Source organism: Gouania willdenowi, chromosome 7 (assembly GCF_900634775.1).
Source record: "Gouania willdenowi chromosome 7, fGouWil2.1, whole genome shotgun sequence".
Taxonomy (NCBI): domain Eukaryota; kingdom Metazoa; phylum Chordata; class Actinopteri; order Blenniiformes; family Gobiesocidae; genus Gouania; species Gouania willdenowi.
The window spans coordinates 9,268,170-9,287,506 of NC_041050.1; the positions used below are offsets into that span (position 1 = coordinate 9,268,170).

At 38.0% G+C, this 19,337-nt stretch overlaps 1 protein-coding gene across 1 annotated transcript in view; it reads right to left on the reverse strand.

Annotated features, from left to right (window-relative positions):
• The window catches only part of anks1aa (ankyrin repeat and sterile alpha motif domain containing 1Aa), an 89,239-nt gene that overhangs the window by 5,839 nt on the left and 64,063 nt on the right, over window positions 1-19,337 (reverse strand). The window contains exons 14-21 of the mRNA XM_028452115.1: window positions 15,906-15,975; window positions 12,165-12,481; window positions 5,122-5,220; window positions 4,710-4,856; window positions 2,598-2,705; window positions 421-591; window positions 215-352; window positions 46-117 (exon numbers count right to left, since the gene is read on the reverse strand). Coding sequence (XP_028307916.1) covers window positions 46-117; window positions 215-352; window positions 421-591; window positions 2,598-2,705; window positions 4,710-4,856; window positions 5,122-5,220; window positions 12,165-12,481; window positions 15,906-15,975 — 1,122 coding nt within the window. The remainder of the gene's footprint in view (window positions 1-45; window positions 118-214; window positions 353-420; window positions 592-2,597; window positions 2,706-4,709; window positions 4,857-5,121; window positions 5,221-12,164; window positions 12,482-15,905; window positions 15,976-19,337) is intronic.

The window sequence follows — 19,337 nt, forward strand, 5'->3', positions numbered from 1 at the left end:
ATGTTTGGAACAACTTTTTACTCCTCAAAAACATTCACAGCTTACCCTCATTTTGGCACATGCATCTTGCGTGGATTCAGTTCCCCTTAGATCCTTAATAAGCATGGAACCAAGGTACTGCAAAGGAAAAGGACAACGTTTATCGTTTGCATAGATATTCAAGAATGTTTAAAAAAAAAAAAGGTGGACGAGGTGGAGGGAAAAGAAGCATTACGTTGGCTTCGTAGGCACAGCATTCAAAGATGAGTTTTTCTGGCTGGTGGTGCCAGTTCTGGACGGGGGCGTAGGGGGCCGCTAGGCTGGGTGGTCTCAGCGTCAGACGGGGCTCTCGATGCCTGTCTTCATACCGATCCTACAACGAAAGGCTACATTAATAAAAAGATCTCCTCTTTAAGGTGCACATTGGGATACGTGACGTACGTGAGGTCGGTGTCGTTCACTACGACTTCTTTGAGTGACGTCATGGTCGGCGTCTGGGGTTTTCTTCCTGCTCGGTTCCCCTACAGGAAGCAAGGGGTCCATGGAGCGTCCAGAGTACGCTTCCATCTGACTGAGAGGGGACGAGGTCTGGGATACAGGCAGGTCCTGACACTGGAGAAGCCAAAAGCAAAAAAGAAATCTTGTTTTGATTTTTCTCTTTAAGAAAGTATTAGATTTTGAGAAAAATATTGTAATTTTTTATTTAGCACTTTAGAGTAGCCAATAAAGGAAAAAAGAAAGAACATAAAAAAACATTCATACTTCCATACATTCGGATGTATGAATATACAATAACTAAAAAAAGTAATAATAATAATAGCATGTGCATGGGAGAGGTAGAAGCCAATAGGCTTACAAATAAAAAGCTGATATAATAGGATAAGGATATAATATCATAGTGCCTGATCAAATATCCTTATCCTATAATAGGATAAGGATATTTGATCAGGCACCCACTTGGGCAGCTGCAGCCACAGCTTGACTGAGGAAGGACCCCGTATTTATATCACATGAATGTTTCAATTGTCTTTCATGATCAATGTGCTATGAAAAAAAAAGTATATCGGCCTCAAATATCAGCTTTAGATATCGGCCATCGGCTGAATTATTATTTTTTTTAAATCAGTATCTGCATTGGCCTTTGAAAATCTCACATCGGTCGACCTCTACTGCACACATTTCCCAAAAACAGGACTCTGACGTCAAAATATTGAACACAATTCATGGTTTGCACAGTTTCGAAAAACTTCTGCACTCTTTTTTCAAAAAACTGAACACATTTTGGGCTCATTTGAACACATTTTTCACATATTTCAAAAAGTGAACAGAAATACTGTTTTACTGTGTACAACACAGCAGTGTAATATTGTGTAAGATAATTTTTTATTCAGTAATGTACAGTCAGACACAGGATGCATTTGTGTTTACTGTAAGTTCATCTTTTTTTATACTTCATGTGAACACAGTGGGAGACAGTACAATGTGCTACTTTTGCTCTGTGTGATCTTTTTAAAAACAGTTCAAACTTTGACTCAAGTGTGCAGTGCTTTGCCAATCGTGTCCTAATAAAGAAAAGGAAGTGGCTAGCGATACAGACTTTTTATAGATACGTACTGTAAGCGTAATGTGCCTGTGTTTTTTCTACCATGTCAGGATGGCTGAGTGGTCTAAGGCGTCTGACTCAAGAATTCTTCCTTCTGCTGCCGTGGGTTCAAATCCCACTTTTGTTATATATATTTTTTCATTTTAACATATTTAACACGACAAATTCCACCTTTAAAAATACATATACAAAAAAATAAACATTTTATGGTATTTCCTGGGTTAGGGTTAGGGTTCAAGATAGGGTTAAGGATAGGGCTAAAATAAAACGGTTAGCGGGGTAGCTAAAAATAAATATGAGCTAAAGTAAAGCTGACAGAACTTTAAGTCACATGGTGCACCTATCATGTCACCTCAACTGGCCAATGAAGGGCGCTGCAAAGGAATAGACTTGAAGTCTATTCATACATTTCCGTATCAATAGCCATGGCCTAAAGAAAATAGGGTGCAGTGTTTCTGGAAATGTGTGCTATTTTTCAGAAACAGTGTCTTATCAATCAAGAAAAACTGTAATCTTGGCTTTTATTTAACCCAACCATTTAGTGTGTGTGTGTGTGTGTGTGTGTGTGTGTGTATGAGGGTGGTTTGCCTTTTGCCTGGTTCACATTGACATTGTAAGCATCGCATCTATGGCAAAAATGGAGTCAATCGCTGCACATTTTTTCCACAATGTTGAAGTTTTTTTTTTTCTATTTTCAGGAATAGTATCTAAAGTGTTGTAATGTGCTTGCTTAGTATAAATACCAGGAGAAACTATTAATGACCATACTTCCCTTTATCGTTAAAGCTTCTGATATCTGAACGTTATGCATTCTTTGGTTGAGCAATAAAAAATTGTGAAAAAGTGTGTCACCCTTTACAGATGTTATGTTGGCCCAAAGTTTGGTACAGATGTTCAAATTATCAATAGGTGAGAGGTAAAATGTGATCTTTTTTTTTTATACCATCACATTGTGAACCACCCAAGTGTGTGTGTGTGTGTGTGTGTGTGTGTGTGTGTGTGTGTGTATCCTCACTCTGATCTGTGACAAACGAGGAGGTTTGACAGGAGGTTCCTCATAAGGCCTCTCAGCTAAAGATGCGATGATACGTTTCCTGTGACCAAGAAGCGTAATCTTTAACACCTGTGGAGTAACAAAGATGACACTGTTTACCAAACTTAGCAATCCGGTTATAAAACAATCAATACAAAAAAAAAAACATCTGATACTGTGTCTGATACTGATGAATGTATTTATTGTGTCGCAGAACAATATTCCTCAAAGTTTTCTTGACAGGTTTCTACAATCGAGCAAGAATCTAATGTTCAATTCCTGAGGCTTTCACACAGGTGGAACAAAACCTGATGTTGGCACATCAGCATCAAAACTCTAAATTTTATTCAGACACAACTTGAGATGTCACAATTACTCATTTTCATGATTAAATGAGGTGTTAAACTTTCCGATCAGTCAGAGATACAGATACAAAGAGTAACAATACTGTGAATGTAACTGATGTTTCCTACAAAGTGTTTATAGTTAATGCTAAATTCCAACTTTTGTCCCTAGTTGGGCCTTTGCATAAAATATTATGATCAATGCACTAAAATGTAAATGTGAAGATGCTAAAACGACATCGTACACACACACAAAAGCACATACAATCATCGCAACTGAATAAAAGTTAGTAAAATTGTAATTGAACTTGAGTAATTGAGAACGTAATTGTAATTGACTTTCAGGGAAAAAATTACAATCAAAATTTATTTGTAATTAGATGCTGGTTACCATAATCATAACTGAATTGTAATTGAACATGGTAATTTGAAAATGTACCATAATTTCCGGTCTATAAGCCGCTACTTTTTTCCCACACTTTGAACCCAGCGGCTTAAACCGTGACGCCGCTAAAATGTGGATTTTTCCAGTTTTCAAGCTTCATGATGCCAAAAAATTGAGCTCTGTCACATTAGACCAGGTGGACTAATGAAACTGTTTACATTAAATAGTTCGTGCTCCCATTGAATCATATTGATCAGTTGTCATGATGCAATCTCCCTCATCATGGAAAAGACATGAAGAAATGTTGTCAGAGAGAGAGAGAGAGAGAGAGAGAGAGAGAGAGAGAGAGAGAGAGAGAGAGAGAGAGAGAGAGAGAGAGAGAGAGCGAGAGAGAGAGCGAGAGTGCGCGCTGCAGTGTAATAAAGTAATAAAGTAAAAGTCAGCCAGTTTGTAATAGAAGAAAACAAGCTGTTGTTAAATCACCACGTTAGTCTTGTTCATGAATGATCGGTGCTCTGAGGGCTGGGGTGTGAGGCGGGGCTGGGCTCGCCTTCCTCTACCCCCGCTGGTCTGCCTCGCCACGTCGGTGCCGCTCCCCCACTCCCTGGCGGGGTCGGGCGGACGGGCAACCCGCCCAGCGCTGGGCGGTGTCCGGAGATGGAGAAGCTTACGTAAGGACGACGGATAGATGGAGACAGGGCGGAGATACACTATCCAGGATGTTCTGATCTCCGCTCTGTCTACAGTAAAAGTAGCGCATTATAGACTGGAGAAAAGGAAACGATTAACAGCATAACGGTGCCAAATCACCAAGTTTAGTTTGTTCAGAAGCGGTTGTGTCCGTATTCTGACTGAAGAGTGCGAACTCGGCGTGATCGCTCCGCGGTAGTTCACGGAAAGAAGAACAGGGGGAGCAGAGCATCAGTCTGGATCCAGTAAAAACTGACCATTAAAAGCTGTAAATGGACTGATATGCAGATGTGGGGCAGTGAGGAGATGTTTGTGTGGAGTACAAAACTCATTAGATGAAACTGGTTGAAACACGGAAATCTCTGTTAAACCTAACTTGTGTACAGCAGCCCACCTACCTGCCTGGTCTCAGCATGGATTTTTCTTAAAAAATTGCTAAATTATTGGAATGCGGCTCATACAACAGTGCTCTTTATAGCCCGGAAATTACGGTAACTGTAATAGTTTCTGACAATAATCGTACCAAGAAAAAATCTGCAATTGCGACATCCCTAGACAAGCTTTGTCTGATTTGGTGATCAAACATGGTGGTCAAACATGTTCTCTAATCTAGACTTTTGCCAATCCATGAACCCTGCACTTGCATTTACTGTACATACAGTAACTATGACTCACATTGACGATCTCCAGCTCCCACAAGTTTTTGACACAGTCGAGAGAACGATAACCGCTGGCCAGGAAGTTGTGCAAGTACTCATGCAGGCCTAGATTCTTCAGCCAGGAAGAGAGCGAGCTGCTGCCGTCACAGCCAAGGCCCTTCACCTGTACCAGAAGACAACATTGTTTGAGAAAAAAACCTCTCCCGTGGTGAACCACCTGTTAAACTTTAGAAATGATGTGAATTCTTTCCGAGTATCTGCGTACTTAGCAGCACTAAAGCTAATCCAAGACTATTAGATAACCTTTAGTGCCAAAGCAGTGCAGAATGCTAACGTTTTTTTCTTGGTTTAGAGCCAGGAGATTGAACATAACCATCAAATTTACAATGTAATAAATACAATAAAAGCAGGAATCAGTGATTTATCACCTTTGGAAACGAGCGTGCTGCGTGCAGGATCTTCTTTCTGTGACTCGGGTCTGTGATACCGATCTCTCTCAGGTCCTGATCTTCCATTACATTACTTCCCTGGAAAACAAAACAAACCAAATCCAATGAATCTGTATTAGAGCCATGAACAGTGTAGCGAATACACAGTCTCGATAACAAAAGTTTAAACTCAACGAGTAGACAGTTTGACAAGAATTCACACCCAGAGCTACTATGAATTACTAATAACTTCTAAACAGCATTAAGAGGTGGCACCCCTAAGAAACATTATTTCATTATAAAACTTAGTAAACCCTCTACCACAGTGTAAAGGAGACACAACATGAGGGAAACATCTTAATGCAAAAAGTCAAAAGTCAAGTGGAAGAAATCTCTATTACCATTATTAACGATACAGTAGGTCAAAATGTATGGGCACCCCCATTTTTTGAGAAAAATCGTAATGAAATGTGCGATCTTGATGAAACTCAGTGGGATAAGTGATGAATAAATCTGACACAACTATGTCAAATTTCATAATGGTCGGTCAATTCTAAACCAAGGTATGAATTTTTTTAATTTTGCCAGTAATGAGAGAACGGGATTTTTTTTATTGTTTAAACTGAACCACAATCAGAATATTGATCCGGATCCCCTCCAAAATATAATGGAATCTTCCATTGCGTAAGGATTGTCTTAAGTTAAAATCTGTTAAGTACTTTTGACATAATCTATAAACAGACAAACAAATAACTGGGAAAGCACCACATTTCCCTTTAAAGTGACGCATTGAAATGACAACATATTTTAAAACACACTGAATTTCGGCTGGATGCTCACATCAAGCACTGTGAGGGACACCCAAACAACGACAATAAACCTGACCATTTAAAAATACAGATTTAACAAAGACAGTCAAACAGCTGACGGTTTCAATTATGCACAAATGTCAATGACAATGGACAAACAATTCATCTAGAAGTAGCGACACCATGGAGAAATCAATGAATCCATCTAGATTAACCCTTGAGCTGCTAATGCACAAAGTCATTACTGGATTTTTCTGCAGGCTTTAGTTGCACTGACTGACTCCAGCTTTGCATTCAAATACAGTCTTCAACTTTCATTAATGAGCTGAGGAAGACTTTGTACAACTCTGTTTAAAAAAATAGCTATAACAAATAGAAATTATTGATACTGACACGGCCTCTCAGCTCAAAGATCAGGGTTCAAATCTTTTACCGCCTTGACATTTTACACTGAGTGAGTGAATATGTTGGTTTGTGACCGTCTCTGTCAGAAGCGTAAGCCGCCTTGCACCCAGTCAGCAAGAATAGGTTGGATCAATAGAAGATAGAAGTCTACCAAGGATAACTGTGAGCCAGGACATTATAGCTACGCAATAAAACATAGTAATTGTTGACAAGATTGCTCGAATGCACTTCCTGAAATAGAGACATAAAATATCTGTTAAAGGCTGCTTTGGAAATGGCACCTAACATACTATAAACTACAAACTCAATGAGTACATAATGTCTACTATATACTATAAGTATGATTAGGATGATGACCGTTCCCACTGAAGTATACTTCCACGTTTCCCAAGATGCGTTTCAAACCTGCAGTGACAAAAACCTGAAGCACACTGAGGCTAAATATCTCAGTCGATTCACCACCTTTAAAAGTTCTGAAAGCATTTTAAGCGAGAAAGTGACCAAATAGAATACCAACATGTGGTAATTTCTCATTTGATCCATAAAACTCATGGAAAAAAACATTTCATTCAGACATTTCGGAGACTCGCCATTATGCTACTGACAAAACTTCCAGTTAACTTCGAAATAAGAGCCCTACTTAGAAAAGCGTTAAAAAAAAACAAAAAAACTAATGGAAGACAAGAAGAGATGCTTTTGTTTTGAAAAAGGGATGTTTGATTGTGCATTGTCCCAATATAGTATACATCTGGGGTTTTCTCACGTACTCAATCTTTTCATACTATCTAATGCGAATGCACTACATACTCATTAGATGACAAACTTAGTATGAGCAGTGTATGCGATTTCGAATTCCGCCATAGAAATTTGACTTGGTTATGTCAGGTTGGTTTCCTAATAATCCCACGGATCTGATTGGGGATGCACATTGAAAAGATGAGGGTGACAAACAATACTCCTTCTTTGCTGATGTCCAATATCAACATTGGATCAGGAAACCCCAAATAAAGTTACTTTCTACTTCATTCATTCTATTCTATTCATTGTATTTACAAATGCTATCAAGCTTTTTGTTTGTGTCAAACTTGTGGGCTTACATAAGCCATCATTATCCAAAATACGTGGGTGAAATGGCTGCAGGAAGAGATGACTCTGTTGCATTCTTTGTTTGGAGGTGGAGAGCAGAGAAGCGAAGCCAGTGTTATACTTGTCAGTGCTGGAGAGCATCAGGGCTCGTTTCACAGTGCCTTTTACTCTACAAGTCAATAAAAAAGCCTCTAATTGGTTCCAGGGGTGGCTTGTCTCTGCCATGCGGTTTGAACACAATACAATCACTATTTTTATTGATCCATTTTTGGACCAAGGCCTCAGGGAATACAGAGATCACAGTGAGCTGATCTGCAGAATAAACACAGTTTAATTAGTGAGTTGAGTGCACTCGGGCTACAGCAGAGCGCCTTACTTCAACACCTAAGATCACATGACAGGGAACATCCTTTGGTGCACAAATGATTACGTTTGTTTTCTTCCAGATCGATGATTAAAATAAACAGATTTTAACCCTCCTATTATCCTTGGGGTCAATTTGACCCCATTAAATGATCATTATTCAAAAAAATAATGTGACTTTTTTGCTTCATATTTCATGACTTTTCTTAATTTGATTGGTACAACTGATTAAGCATAAAATCGTCATGATAATATTTTCCAATGTGCTGAATGCATATTGCACACATTGGTGTTCCTCAATTTGGAACAGCTCTTTCACAGTAAAAGTGACATAGAGGGGAATGTGTCTGAGACAGAGGACTTTATAGTGGAAAAACCCCAAATATGTTGCAAAAATTTGAGAGGAGGGGAGGGGAGTCACCAATATCAATCAATATGGTTAATTCTGTGAGAGTCATGAAGATGCACAAATGATGGTGGTGTTGCAGGAAAAGTCATATCATCACCACAACCAATATGATTCATACTATTGTGGACATTAATAATACTAATACTATTGTGGACATTAATGTTGTCAGTAAATTTGAGAAGATTTGGATGAAAACTATTCAAGATAAATTTATTCTAATCTAAAAGTTTGGCCTGATGGTGGTGCTAGAGAACAGATCAAGGTTTCATTACCAAGGGGTTGTTTAGGTTTTCAACAAATAAAAGTGCCCGACACAAAAACTTGGTCAACAATTTTCTGAAGGCAAATATCCTTTGGGGTCAGATTGACCTAAAGTTTAAAGTTATCATTTGCTATTGTTATAAAATACAAGCTTTCTTCAGCAGTAATTTGCTTCTCAGTGAAAAAGATCATGGGTTTGAATCCAGGCTTTATCATTTCAAAAGCAAGTTAGCAAAATATCCACAAATATGTCTGGCTTTCTCCCAGTCTAAAACTATAGTGGATCTAAAAATCCCTATTTATATGACAGATTCCTTGTGTTTGAAATATTGAAATATAGCATATGCATGCACACATTCAGAAAAGTACAGGAATGATAACGAAACTCAGAGGATGGAGTTATCAATAGCATACTGTTATAGTTAAAAGGTTATCGTTTCTGCACAAAGGCCAATGTGCTATTTAAAGGTTACAGATTTTAAATAAATCTCCGACCATTTACGGGAACCTGGTGCTCTGAAAGCTGCGTTTCAGGATAAAAACATTGCTAAATCTCAGCTTTAAAGAGAAAAGGGGAAAGACTCAAAGCTGGAGAAGAGTGTGAGGAAGATTAAAGCCTTAAAGAAATGACGGAGGATTCAACTCAGGCTTAAACTCCAGTGTTGATCAGACTGTATGGGAAGGTGAGAGCAGATAAGTGGATCATTCCTTCATTCCTGGGTTATGGAAAGTTTCACTGTGCACTAAAATGATCCTGGCTGAGCTGTAGGGGAGATATCCAAGAGATGATTTTACATTAATTTTAATAGGTGCAAATGTCCTTTATCATATTCAACTTTAGACACAATATGATAACAGCAAACCAGTGTTTAATTTGTATAGATGTATATACAAAAGTTAACACTGGTTTGGAACAGCTCTTTCACAGTAAAAGTGACATGGAGGGGAATGTGTCTGAGACAGAAGACTATATATATATATATGTATAACTTTTTATATTTATATAATGGTTGAAGAAAACTATAAAGTCATAAATTAATGCATTTGTCAGCCAATTAAAACACATCTGAAGTGCTATTAATGACAAGATGTCGGAACTTGTTTCCTTTTTTTGGAGGTAGTGGTGAGTTATTGCGAAAGGTGGGACATGAAATGGGTGCACAAACACTAATGTGGTTTCATGGGGTGTTGATGTTATAAACAGCTAATGTCCAGTGGTGAAATGTGGGGTTGACTCATGTATTTCAAGTCTTTGATACAGATGTTGTGGGTTTTAAAAAGCCGATATCTGATGTATTGCTCAATTGTGAATATATCGTCCAATACATAAAATAGGAAAATCGATATATACACAAAATATGCTTCAAAACAAAGAAGCAAAACACTACTAAACTAAAATAAGGACTTTATTACTGAAGTAACACTGTCAACATAAGGACTGTAAAGCCACTGATAAATAAAAGAAAAGGTCAACTTGTGCAAACTGTATTTGTAGAATACAATGTAAAAATATACTGTATGTATATTCAATAATAAAGTTGCTCAAATCTCAAACAACAAACACGAATAAATTATTTATTTTAAATTAACAGTTTTGTCATTTGTAATTATCATTGCTGATTCAAAGGTGTCAGCTTATAATAGCGAATGCAAGTTAATACAACATCAGTTACATATTCAAAACGACCGATAAACCCTTTTTTTTTTTATTCAAATCTAAAATGACACGAGCATCAAATCACTACAATGATCATAAAAAAAGAGACTTCCGGTTTGGGTGCGTCGTCTCTGTCTCCCGCAGCTACAACTTTGAAAATCTACTTTTTCCTTAAAACCCCCAACCTGCTTCGAGGGTTATAACTATTTTCTAAACCTAAACCAGCCCAGAGAGATGTCAAAAGCTACAAAGTCGGCAAAAAAAACAGAAGCGGATGCCTCTGCGACTAATAGCGACACAGCGCTAACTAGCATAGCCGCCATGCTGGAGGCCCACATAGCAAGCCTCGCAGCCGACTTTAAAGCTTCATTTGCCGCTTTGGAAATGAGACTTGAAAAAATACAGTCAACGATGACAGAGCAGGGTCAACGTGTAGACTCTTTAGAATCCCATGTCGAGCTGCAAGACCCGCGGATCCGGGCACTGGAGGAGAAGTATGTGGCACTTGAGGCTAACAACACCAAGCTAACGGCTAAGGCTATCAATTTGGAGGGCCGCAGCCGCAGAAATAACATTAGAATAATCGGCTTAATAAAATCAAGGTACACTGGGAGTCAGAACTACAACTTAATTTCTCTGAGGATTTCTGGGAGGGGGCCCTGAGGGCTGTTAACTCGTCGTCCAGTTGTGCTAGACTCTCTCTCATACAATTTAAGGTCCTGCATAGATTACATTATAGCAAGGAGAAACTTTCAACCCTCTATCCAGACACCGTTGACCAAAATTGCAATAGATGTTCTCAAACCCCATGCAATCTCACTCATTTGTTTTGGTCATGTCCTAAACTGTCCACATTTTGGCAACTATTCTTTAAAACAATTTCAGATGTTTTGGACATTAATATACTTCCTACCCCACATATTGCCATTTTCGGCAAACCTCCAGACGACCTTGGTACTACGAATATTCAAAACAATGTCATAGCCTTTGCGTCCCTTATTGCTCGTAGAAGAATCCTCTTGTTATGGAAGTCTTCCCAACCACCTTCAGTCAAAGTTTGGTTACACGACATTCTCTCTCTTCTTAAACTTAAAAAGATCAAGTTCTCCCTTAGAGGCTCATCTAATAGATTCTACTCCCACTGGAGACCATTGCTCTCCTATTTGGATGGGCTCCCAGCTACGGAAGTCTGTTTGTAAGCACCCACTGTGGGCTCATGTGAGCACCACTTCTCTCTGTGTCGGTCCACTGGCGGCAGATGACCCCCCCACAACATATTCATTATAAAATATGCCAGCATGGCGGTTCCGCATCAACAACCAGGGAGTGGGCAGCCATCGATGTTCATTCTGTATTGTTGTTGACAGCTATTCAGGCAGGTATGAGGATGCGCACATGCATGGTTCATGTGTAGATGTGTAGCTGCACATGTGCACTTAAATATGTGTGGACATGTGTATATGTGGGGGTGTATGTGCTGTGCAGAGGTAAGTGTATATATGTGTATGTACTTTTTCATATCTATTTTGTAGTCATATTTGCACGGTAATTATTTAAGAGGCTCAGGGGTTTGGGGTGAGGGGAGGGCGGGGCTTTCTTTGTTTTGTTTGGATCAAGTTTTTGTCCAAATTGTTCAATTGTATAAAAGGAAAAGAAATTGTATGCTTTTGTATACAGTTATATCTGTGACTTGCATTTCATAAATAAAATTATAAAAAAAAAAAAAAAAAAGAAGAAATGCAAAGAAATGAAAGGTTCATTCTGAATAAATTCATCGATTGTGTCTCCAGCGTATAATGGAAGCTTTCATTTACGTGTACTTTTTAAATATGTCAATATAACAACTCCATCTCCTCGGCTCCCTCTTTGGTATCCAACCTAAGTTAAACATCAGTGATACTGGCTCCTCTTAAAAGTCTGTCAAAACTAAAGCAAAACACTCAGACACACACACACACACACACACTGATTTAGATATGTTGATATACAGCATAAAGAATATTATACAATTATAAAAACTGGAGCTAAAGTTAGTGAAACAAGTGGTACGTACCATGTAGTGCAGGTCGTCGAACCCGTTGAGAAGTAGTTTGCTCTCATACTGCGGCAGCCCCACGTGCTCCAGCCAATCACCCACGGGTTGGTCCAGCAGCCGTCCTGCAGCACCTGCTGACAGGGGGAAACGCTTCAGCAGGGAGAAACCTTTGAGCCGGTAGCAGCGGCACTCTGAGGAGGAGACGTGGCATTGCCACATCATTCTGGGCCAGCAGAGCCGAGCGCACCAGCAACAGGAGGGCGGAGGAGACAGTGTCCTGAGTGCAGTGGGCGTCGTCTCCCGCAGAGCAGCGGGGGCCGAACCAACGTCCCAGAATAAAAATCACCCCTCAAAGAAGAGGGCAGAAGAGCTGGTCGGGGACTAGCTCGTGTCAACAATATTCCTTAGTCATCATGTATGTTGATTACAAGTGTTTGTATCCAACACAGAAACAATATACAAGATGAAAATACTGATAGAAAACAAAATAAATAGAAGTGAAAAAAGTTGAAAAGAAACAAATAAAATTCTTCCAGTGGAAATGAACCCTGGGTCAATCCTGATTCCCAAATCCAATCCTCTGGTTCAGACCAACGGTAGAGTCTAGAACCAAAGTGATGAAAAAAGGCAGAAGCATGACCGGGGTCTGCTGTGATTGATCACAATCCAACGCCACGCTGACAGATGATAGCACTCTGACCAGGACGAAGACGGATGAATGCTTGTATCACTGAGAACATGCCCATCACACCTTTTCCTACATCATCCATTTAAAAAAAAAAAAAAGGTCAACTTTAACAATTACCCTGCTAACAAGTGCATTACCAAAAGCTAGAGTTGACACGTGTATTCATCTCTACACCCAAAGACCCTGACAAATGCACATTTAAACTGTTTTGTCCAACTTGTGGTAATATATTAAAAGTCATTATTCCAACGTGCAGCAAAACAAGTCCTTTGTCCAATGAAAATCTCTAATATTCTAGTTTAAAAGTATAAAAAATCCAGGTGCAAATCCAATAAGCCTCGTCAAAGAGAGTCCTGAGAGTACGCTAAGTCCTCAACGGGGAAATAAGTGTAAAAAACTCTGAGGGTTTGTTAAAGTCCAGCAGCAGCTACTTCCAAACACATCCGTCCTCTGCTCCATGGTAGAGAGTCGCACACCAAAGCTAAGCAGCGTCCTTCTGTTGTCCTGCCTGCTTGCAATTCTTCTCTCCTCCCAACCCCCTCCCTCCCTCCCTCCCTCCCTCGGAGACACGTTTCCCCTCTTCCCCCACCTCTCTCCCTCTTGCTCTGGGAGTCACTGCAGGTGGCTGCTTTGTATTAGCTTCCATTTCAGCTCTAGAGACCCCGTCACATCCCCCCTGTTTCAAAGATGTTTGCACCAAATGTATCTCTCCGGTTCCCTCTAGTTACCCCCCCCTCTTTCAATCTGATGTAGAAGTCAATCACTAAAAGTGCTGAAAATGTATGACATCATAGGCAAGGAGCCAAACAACAAGAGGCGTCACCAGCAAATACTGAACCCAACAGGAGCGAGGGAAAGGAGGGAAAGGAAAGTAATAATGTTGCTTTTAACGTGTGAAACAAACTGATCGAGTCCCTTTGTTGTATCTCATGTAGAATGTCTTTGGTTTGTAATTAAAAAAAACTCAAAAACATGTCATTTTTTAACTGATGTGATCGTGGTCAAAGGATTTCCAGCATTTGGTGCTCCACGACTCACTGATGAAAACCTTTGAGGGACAGCTTCTTTCATTTGGCATGATGACCCCACAACATGCTCAGTGATATTAACCAATACAATTGACTGAACACTAAGCTGGAACAGACGACATCTTCATCCTGAGACCCAATAACCTACTTTCTGTTTAGTCAGAGCATAACAGAAGATCTGTAGCAGTTTTTTCTCCTATAAATACCTTGACTGTATTTAGTCTAGAGGGAGATAACTTTTCCGTTCTGTCTTGGAAGCTTCCTCTTGTTTTACCTGGTCAGAATCACACTGGGGATAATGCCACCGATGTCAGACATCTGATGTAGAAACCAGAGAGGATTCTACTTTCCAGGAATTTCTACAGCTGACCAAAAACAGCGTAGCCTGACCATGTCTTTTGACACTCGCTCAATGGAAGAAAGAGAAATAAAGAAATAAAGAATTAATAAAAACAACAAAATAAATCAAGTACCAACATAAATGCTTGATTACCCCTAAGTATTTTTGTTAACCTTAACCAAAGATAAACCTTATGTCATCGAAGAGTCCATTAAATCTTTATTTCTGTTTCTTGTACAGTTGCTGACTCTTTTTTTAGCAGGAAAATGGAATCCCAATGACTTCTACTTGTAATTTTTATTTAAATATCTATTCATTTTGGGCAGGGACGGCCTTCCCGACAGGCAACACAGGCAACCGCCTCGGGCGCATCTGCCTTTTTTTTTTTTTGCACTCATTTAAAAAGGTATAATAAACGTGAAACACACCCTTTATAATCACTGTACATGTTTTCTCTTAATTGAATATTAATATTAAAAATCTGTACCTATACCTGCTAATCTTCTGCCCATATTTATATTTATTTTAATTCTTGTTCTATTCTATATAATTCTACTGTGTTGTTTGCACATTGTGTTCTTTGGTTTTAAGATTTGTGTGACTGACTAATGAAAACAAACAAAAAAACTTCCTTGTACTGAAACTTTTATATCTTATTTTAACTTGTGATTGCACTGTTTTACATTGCTTTTGGATTTTGCACCATTTTTGCAAATTTTAAAATAGGTTGTATTTTTAACGGTTTGTTGTGTCGCAGAATTGCATTGTTTTGTCTTGATATTTAAAATAAATAATGTGTACACACTGTGTACAGACTTCTTTTTATTCATTCATGGAGAGGGGGCACCAAATGACCTAAAGCCGACCCCTGTTCTTGAGATGTTCCAGTTAAGCATTTATTACCTGAAAACCTTTTTTCTTGAAATGTATTCAATGCATTAAGTAATTTCGCCTTGGCCATCAAAAAGGCCCTGATTTTGGGGCTAACAGAGAGCAGCAACAGCCACAACAACAGAAAAATCTCCCCTTCAAACTTAAAGCTGCTGGAGACCCTTTTATTATTATTATTTAAAAAAAATATCTATACACGTCGTTTTGGAAGAGGATTAGAGCCACTGAAAAAAAATCTGTGATCTAACTAAGAATTTTGACTTTTTTAATAATGATTAAAAAAAAATATTGCACCTTGTTTGTTTTTTCAGTGGTCCTAATCCTCTTCCGCACATGGTGTAGGCCTCATAGATCAATAAATCGATGAGCAAAAAGTTAAAAATGCCACTCGAAAATTTGTTTTGATCTGAAACACTAGAAACGTGTTGGGAAGTCACTTTGGCAGTTTTTGGGGCAAACCTAAGAAATGACAGTAAGAATGAAGGAAAAACACTTCTATGCATCTGTCTACGGAACTCTACATCCCACAATGCAATGCAAAAAACGTTTTCAACAATATCAGTAAAAAAGCGTTTACGGTGGAGATGAAAACAAACTTTCGAGCTGCAATTTCAACCTTTTACATCTTTTTTTTGGAGGGGGGAAATGATCTTTGATGGATTTGGAAATATCTTTATCTGATAAAAAAAAATATATATATATATTATCGTCTTCAGCAGCTTTAAAGGTTACGTTCATAATTTGAACTTAAAAAAAGACGAAAAGACAAACTCTCATAGACTAAAATGCAATAGTACATATATATACTTTACCTGGGGTAGCATATTGCTGGTCTCGAGAAAAGTCAATGCCTGCACCAATCAGTGTCATAATCTTTTCAATCTGAGGACAGGAAAAAAGAGAAAACATAATTATAAAAAGACATCACAGCTCGTCGTTCACCATTCAGAGACAAACACTGCACAGAGATGCTCCGTTACACCTTAAACTAACACCACAGTCACCATACACCAGTATGTTTACACCACCAGAAGAGTCCCATAACAGTTTAATAAGTGATCAAGATGCACAACTGTTGATTGCCTGCACGTATGGTATATTTCTCAATATGAAGTTATGGGTGGTTAGCTGCTGGTAATCCATACCATCGACGACCTGCAGCCAAAAACACAAACTTCCCTTTGTCACAATGTGACACAAACTGTTATAGAACAATAATCAACAGGGCAATCAAAGAAATGTGCATGTAATGGCATTTCTACACATTTGTCTAAATGCCTGGAATACGTTTCTTTGGACAGCTGAGGCAAAGAAACCTAGATACGCGTCTTTCCATAATACTGTCGTGCAAATGTAGAAGAATGCGTTTGAAACTCCCAAGCATGTCTCCACCAAACAGAACACCTGATAATCACATGCACACAAACTAAACTCGGGCACTGACACCACTCCCATTGCACCGTCCTACCAGTCAAGCAGTGCAGACAGAGCTTCAACTTTTCTCAGGTAAAAAAAAAAAGTGAGGTAGTGGGAAAGTCCGGGAAGTGACGCTAATAAGCAGAATAAAGCTAACCTGCTCTCTGAAGCTAAAGGTTATTTTCTGCTGTTATAAATAAAAAAACCAAGAATTCGCCACCGACTTTCTACTAAGGATGAACGATTAATTGCATTTGCGACATTATCACGATATCATAAAACGCGACTTTCTTATCGCAAAGGCTGCAATTAATTTTATTTTTCTTGTCATGTTAAGTTGAGAAAGTGTTTAAGAAGTGCAGTCCACATGTTTCATGAAACGTGAAGTTAGATATGTTGAAGAGGTAAAGCCACAGATTTGTTTGCTTTGTTGTTGTAATGTGTGCTTTAAAATGTATATTTTATATTTATTTAAAGTTTAAATGAATCTGAAATTGTTTATTATGAAACAGATTGATTTAATGCTTGCGTTCACTGAAAAATACATGACAAGAGGCCCTTGAAAAAATTATCGCATTTTAAATCGCAATCACATTATTGAGGAAAAAAAAATCGCAAAAATGGTTCACCCCTACTTTCAACAAACTACAAATTACAATTTTGCCTATATCAAGATATATAATTTTTTTATTTATTTATTTATTTTATTTATTCAGTTTATTTCCGACATGGTTACATTCACTTTTTTTACATTTTTTTTTTTTTGTACATGCCGAAAAAGGAGACGAGAGAAGCAGTTTTCTATAGCTTATTTTGTTCTAAAATACTTGTTTTAGTAGTTGTGCTTTCACTACTTCACAGAACAGCAGGAAAAGCAGTTAGATGGATTTCTAAGTGCATCCTAACCCAGACCTTTCCCTACACTACAGAACTCACTCACACGTGCTGTCCTTTATAGGTGAAAAAGCCAAAAGTGGCTCATATTGTGCAGATGTTCAATCCAGAATTGTAATTCTGGTAAGACTTTGTTTGAATTAAAATTTTCCAGATTTATATCGTATATTGACACTTTGAGGAAAAAATATCGAGATGCGAGTTTTGGTTCATATCACCCAGCCGTAAACACAGCAAAGAGTCACAAAAAAATTATTGATTTGAGATCTTATTTGATTTAGAATTTAGTCTAATAAAAGTATGAGCGACTGAAAACATTGGGTATGACAAATTTAACACTGTTAATGGCAACTGTTCCTGCAGCACAGCACAAACCATGGCTGCCACTGAAGAGGCTCCTAGAAAGGCTTTATGAGCCCCTTTCTATGATTATTTACAGCAAATAAAAGCCACCTGGAGATTGTTTAATATTCTCTTACAGCATCTGGATGTTTGCAGTTAAAATACCATAGTTATCGCTTGTAGAAAAACGTCTGCAAGAGAGCAGGACTGAACTTTAAAAAAAAAAAAAAAAAAAGAAAACTGAGATGAAGTCATTCCAAGAAGTTCATGAAGCCTGAAAGGATCAAGTCTACTTCTGCAAAGAACAACACAGAGAACAAAGCAAAGACCAAAGGGTGCTCGGAGTAAAGCAGACATCTTACGCTGTCGACGGAATTTGATCTTGGAACTTTAGAAGTGGGAGAATTCGTTGGCGTTTCCTGAGAGAGAAATCACGGTTTGTAAGTTTCACCCTCTGCCTTTAAAGCCTCTTCTCTCCGTCAGTAGCTGAACGAGCTAAGTGTACTAATGGTAAGAGATGAAATGTATTATTCTAATGATAGCAACAACCATTCCAATGAGGGGCAGAAATTTGAAAGAGTTGAAAATACTGAAGACAATACTTTATGATATAAAAGATATGAAGTTTACTTTGGTATATTAGCATACTAATGGTTGGTAAATAATTAAAGAAAATATATATTTGCAAAACAAAATGAAACCCACACTGTGACCAGGATATGATGGAACTGACCAATGAGATTGAAGTTCAGCTACTATATCAATTGTAATTGCAATTGCATAATTGATAAGTAATTATAACTATGATCTAATTGTAATTGTATTTGGAAAAATCTGTTGCTGTTGTAAACATAGTTCATTTGTAATTGAGTTCAGGTAATTGACTTTGTAATTGTCATGGAAATTCTATAAAAACAGTGCCAGTGCATGAAAATGGAAACAGATAAGATTGATGAGGCATTTTTAGGTAATACATAATTTATTTATTTATTTATTTTAAATTACGAGATAAGGTAAGGCATGGAAATGAAAGAATGTCTAAACATTTTTTTTTAGATAGGCTACAGTAAGGCATAAAAATAGAAAAAAAAAACAAAACTTTTTTCTCAGATAAGGCTATCATAAACATTTAAAAACTAGTTAAATATGATGAGCACACACAAACTGGGGTACAAAATGCAGTAAGGCATGAAAAACGTGAAAATGTACCCAAGGCAAAAAAAAATAATAAAATATTCATGGGGTTATCTATTTCAGGCTCAGTAATTAAATTACATTCAATTTGAACTTTAGTAATTGAGAGCATAAATGGAATCAAATTTCAGGGAAAAAATAAAAACATTTATTTTAATTGGAAAAACTGCCAGTCACCGTAATCATAATTGAGTTGTAATTGAACCAGGCTAATTAAAGACCTAATTGTAATTGAAAAATGTAATTGTGCCCAACCTGGGCATGAACGATATGTCGAGGATGAATAGACATATCCTGAATAGACACATTGGACTCAATATTTCCTTTAGGTAAATCACATCAACAAGTAAAAGGCTCTGAATTTCACTGTTAAGACCAGAGACACTCAGTGCAGTGAA